The following is a 4,881-nucleotide window of genomic DNA, read 5'->3' on the forward strand; positions in this document are numbered from 1 at the left end:
ACACCAACACCAACACCAACAGCACCGCCACCGCCACGCCCATCCTCTTCCTCAACAACCGTCTCGACCCCGTCTGTCCGATCCGCAACGCGCACAAGATGGCCCAACGCTACCCCGGCAGCGTGGTGCTGGAGCAGGACGCGGTCGGGCATTGTGCGCTGACGGCGTCGCTGGGCGGCTGTGTCCGCGGCCACGTGAGGAGGTATTTCAACGAGGCGCTGCTGCCGGAGCCGGGCACGGTGTGTCCTGCTGGGTGTCGGGCTTTTGAGGAGGATTGTGCGGGAGAGAAAAGCCAGGGCATCGACCTGTGGGGGATCGGGGGTGGTTTAGATTAGTTAGTGGTTTGTTGGCTCGGTCGGGGGGGGGTTTGTGTCGAGGTCTTGAGTAAGGGAATCACGAGCTACATTATATATATACGCTCATTCAGCTCTTTTGGGTTATGGGAGGAGAAAGAAAGAAAGAGAGATCTGCTGCCGATGTGGCATCATAAACATTCACCGATCTAATAGAGTCGGGAGAGTGTCAAGTCCGATATAAATCAAGACAGCACTATCATTCACACCCCCTAACTACCTATCAAAATGTGATATCCTACCTAGCGTATCCCACTGACCTAGGTACCATATACCATGCACCTCTCTCTCCCATCCCACGCCCTATAACCAGCCTCACCTCCCTCCTCAACCCGATGTCAGAGCTGCAGTCTAAAAGTCGCCACCTCAAACGCCCTCAACTCGATATCACACTTCAACACCCCACCCGCACTCCCACCTCCATACGTCCTGCAAACCTCGCCATCATCCTCTAGAACGTTACACTTCCAGATTTTCTTTACCGGCAAGCAGGTTTCGATGGTGCCCCTACTCTTGCCGCCCATGGACTCATAGATCCGGAGAATGACGCTCCTCCCCTCGCGCGTGGCCAGTTCTCCACGCGAGACATCCTCGTCGTCTTCGCCGCGCTTGATGCAGTCCAGGATCAGCGAATCAGACCCCTTGACGCGGATGGACGAGAAGATGGCATGGTGCTTATCCGGCGGGCTCTCGCTGCCGCTCAAGGCGTAGACGCCCATCGGGTTGTTGAAATTGGCCGCCGTGCGCACCGACTGCGCGCTCAAGGATCCCACATGCGGCATGATGGCCCATCGGATGTGGTGACGGCCCATGTCGGCATGGGCGTCGGGGGCTTTCGGCGCGCGGAGAAGAGACAGCCGCATCAGGTTGCCGCAGGTGGCGAAGCCGTATTTGGAGTCGTTCAGGATGGAGACGCCGTAGCCGGCTTCGGAGAGGTCGGCGAATTTGTGGCAGCAGACTTCGAATTTGGCCATGTCCCAGCTATGGAACACCAGTTTCAGTATGTGCTTTAGAGAGGTAGAGGGATGAAGGAGAGGGGGCTTACCTTGTGTTGTAGTGGGTTGGTCTGCGCATGATGCCGTATTGAGTCTCGTAGGACGCTTCGGTATTAACAATATCGACTGGGAACTCGACCTTAAGGAACTTCATGGTTTCTCTCCACTCTACCTCGGCATCTATTGCCACGTAGCCCGGCTCGTCGCCCGTGCTTGCAGATAGGCTGATGGTAGATTTGACCCAGCTTTCCTGGCTGATCTGCGTCTCGGTCACCACGCTGACTTTGTGTGGGCCGTTCTCAAGGATCCTGCTCTTTCCGGATCTCAACACCTTTCTTGAATCCAGATGATATACTTCAACATCCCATGCCTGCCAATATAAGGGCTTGTCGTCGAAGATGACAAATTGATTCGCCTTTTCACCTTTGGCAATGACCTCTCGGTCTGCCTTCAAGTCAACAAGAGAAGTGACACAGCCAGCTTCAACTTCGACTTTGAAATGCATGTTCGTCATCTGGAACACACCTGCCTTTACCTCTTTCACTGACACGTTGGAAGAACCTAGGACCGAAGCATGCTGAATCTCAATAGCTCCTGGACCTCCAGTAGCTACAGCGTATTTGCTCTGTGTTGCCATTACTTTGTTGGAAGGAAGCTCAACTAATTCGGACCGAGACCAAGGCATTGTATTCAGTGCGACAAGTTTGGAATCACTGTCGATCTTTTCTGTTATGCCAAGTGCAGCCAAAGCATCTGTTTTTGCATTTGATCCGGTCTTGAAGACGTCCGCGTAGATCTTGTCACTATCGTCGTAGCACATCTCTATCGAACTCCCAGGCAAGCAGTCATGGAACTGACACAGCAACACGTTCTCCCACATGTCATCAATATCCTTCTTGGGATACTTGTACGATTTGCTCTTGACTGTGGCGAGCGTTGCAAGATATTCGAGATCTCGCAGCATGATTTCCGACTTGCGGTTGCCTAGCTTGTTGTTGGCTTGCGTTGTGTATGTGCCGCGGTGGAGTTCAAAATAGAGCTCTCCGTACCATGTCACGAACTCTGTACCATTGGAAGCTTTTTGTTCGAGCTTTTCGAAGAATTGATCAACCGTGTTGCCCATATGCACTCTTGGAAGTAGCCCAATTTTATCACTCATCCCACGACAGCGCCTGAGCTTGTCCAGCATCTCTCGTGTTGGACCTCCGCCGCCGTCTCCCTTTCCGAAGACGAGAAGGGATGTGTTGTCTTGATCCATGGACTTGTGCTGTGTTACGCTTCGCTTGACATCACCAAAGTGTGCCGCAGCGGTATAAGTCTCGCTGGGCGCCATATGACACAGCACTTGGCTGCCATCTAGTGCTACCCATCTGAAGGTTGTATGTGGGAAGTTGTTGATATTGTTCCAGCTCAGCTTCTGTGTGAAGAATCTGCTCATTCCAGCCAGTCGGCATAATTGGGGAAGCTGGCTTGAGTAGCCAAAAGTATCAGGAAGCCAGAAGGTTGTACATCGTTCCCCGAAATGGCTTTCAAAGTATCGCTGACCGTATAAGAACTGTCTGACCAAGGACTCACCGCTTGGCAGATTGGTATCATGCTCGACCCAACTGCCACCAATGGGTAGGAAGGTTCCTTTCTTTACCTTGCCCTTGACGCGGTCAAAGGCAGCAGGGTAGTTTTGCTCGAGCCACTTGTACTGTTGTGCTTGTGAGACGGTGAAACGGTGCTCGGGGTACCGGTCCATCAAATCGCACTGGCTCATCCATGATCGTACGACTTTCCTTTTCGTCTCGGCGAAGGGCCACAGCCAGCAGGTGTCGATGTGGCAATGACCGATTCCGGAGACAATGGCCTCCTTGTCGGACTCGTAGACTTTTTCGGAATCGACATTCTCTCCAATATACTGTTGTGCAATCTTTCGGCATTCCCGGATCGTCTCTCGAGTACCGTTGCCAGCGATAAAATTATCCATGATCGCATTGCAGACTTGTAGTGCTTGATGCTTCTCCCAGGAATCACCCGGGAACTCACGTGCAGCGTCGCCAATGATCCAGAAGTCGATGTACAGAGCACGAGCATCAAGATTGACCGCCGTGATCCTCGCGGTATTCAACGTATAGTATTTGTTGGGAAGTGGTGGCTGTATAGTGTCCCCACCAGGAGCATTTCCGAACATCTGGTTGCAAGCCATTTCAATGTAAAAAGTATGTTCTTTGCCATCGCGGAAGCTGTTAGGCAGCACCCATTCGATCCTCTCGCCGCCGCCAGTCAGCCCTTGCAAAGGTATGCCATCCTCGCTCCAGACCAGACCTTCATTGTTTGCATCCCAGTGAAACTCCAGATGTTCTGCCTTTAGCATGTTTGGAGGCACAGTAAGCTTGACCTTGAACCAATGCGTAGACCAGCTTGGGCCAAAAGACTCTCCGATCTGTGTGGGGCGGAAGTCGTGCGAGACGGCATCTCTGAAGGTAGGTCGAGCCAGATCTGGCGGGGAGTAAACCGAGAGCTTCACATGGTCCTTGTCGTCTGCGGTGGCTTCATGGAACTTGCTTCGAGTCAATTAGTGAATGCTTGGTGGGAAGTCTCGGGATACTGACGCTCGAAGACCCTGGTGATAGTATTGACCTAATATTGATCAGCTCATGCAGAAGCAGAGAAGGTGTCCAGAACACATACCAGAATCAGTGAATTGTCCCAATCGGCTGGTATAGATGCTTTGGATCTGCTGTCCCTTGGGTTTCTTCGACAGCACCGGCAACGTTGATGCCATAATATGACGAAGTTCTCCTCCCATATTGCTGCAATTGTCTAACTTTGAAGGATACGTGTGGGGAGGAGTGATTAACAGGTCTGGCTCCCACAGCTCGAGACATAGCGGCGGCACTAAATAGTAAACACTATTCTATTCTATTTATCACCCCCGCCCCTAACTAGTCACAAGCTCCCGTACGGCATCGTGCTGGAAGATCATGCGGAGAAAGTGTATTACGTAGTACATCTGACTTGACATGCTATGTAAGTCATGGCAGCAGTCCCTTCGAGCGGCCCAAGTCGGCCTGATCTGGAGGGATGACTACCACAGTATATCCTCTGCCACCTTTGTATCACTCTCTCACTTCCAATCAAGTTCTCACAACGTCTGAACCTGGACTCCGCAGAAAATTCCTATCCCTTGTGCTGCGTGCGGCTGGATCCCTTTTAGCGTCATTTAGAACTTGGCGCCAAGAGATGTTGAGATACAGCTAACAGCGAGCTATATGGTGTTGATACTGCTATGGTATTGCTCCCAACAATCTCCTTTTACGCATAGGCATACTCCGCAGCTATCGCAACACCATTGACTCCTCGATTGACGTTTTCGCTTACGAGATTGCTCTCCATTGACCAATTCGCCCAAAACAGGCATTTTCGACCTGGGATTCCACTCATCAGGATGCTCCTTGCACCAAACGCAGTATCTACGGACTCTCAATCGAGTCAAGTTATGAGACAGGGCCCTCTGATTGACTGTCAGCATACTGTTGCCATGACGA

The 4,881-nt window shown here is 51.9% G+C and overlaps 1 protein-coding gene across 1 annotated transcript; it reads right to left on the minus strand.

Moving 5' to 3' along the window:
• Positions 1 to 691: 691 nt before the first annotated feature.
• Positions 692 to 4,118, minus strand: EPUS_00968 (uncharacterized protein; the record flags this gene model as incomplete). Its single annotated transcript, XM_007802526.1, has 4 exons — positions 692 to 1,334; positions 1,399 to 3,897; positions 3,946 to 3,973; positions 4,025 to 4,118. The coding sequence occupies 4 exons, from the start codon at positions 4,116 to 4,118 to the stop codon at positions 692 to 694; spliced, it is 3,264 nt and encodes a 1,087-aa protein (XP_007800717.1).
• Between the last annotated feature and the right edge of the window lie 763 nt (positions 4,119 to 4,881).

The sequence above is a fragment of the Endocarpon pusillum genome (genome assembly GCF_000464535.1).
Source record: "Endocarpon pusillum Z07020 unplaced genomic scaffold scaffold1719, whole genome shotgun sequence".
Taxonomy (NCBI): domain Eukaryota; kingdom Fungi; phylum Ascomycota; class Eurotiomycetes; order Verrucariales; family Verrucariaceae; genus Endocarpon; species Endocarpon pusillum.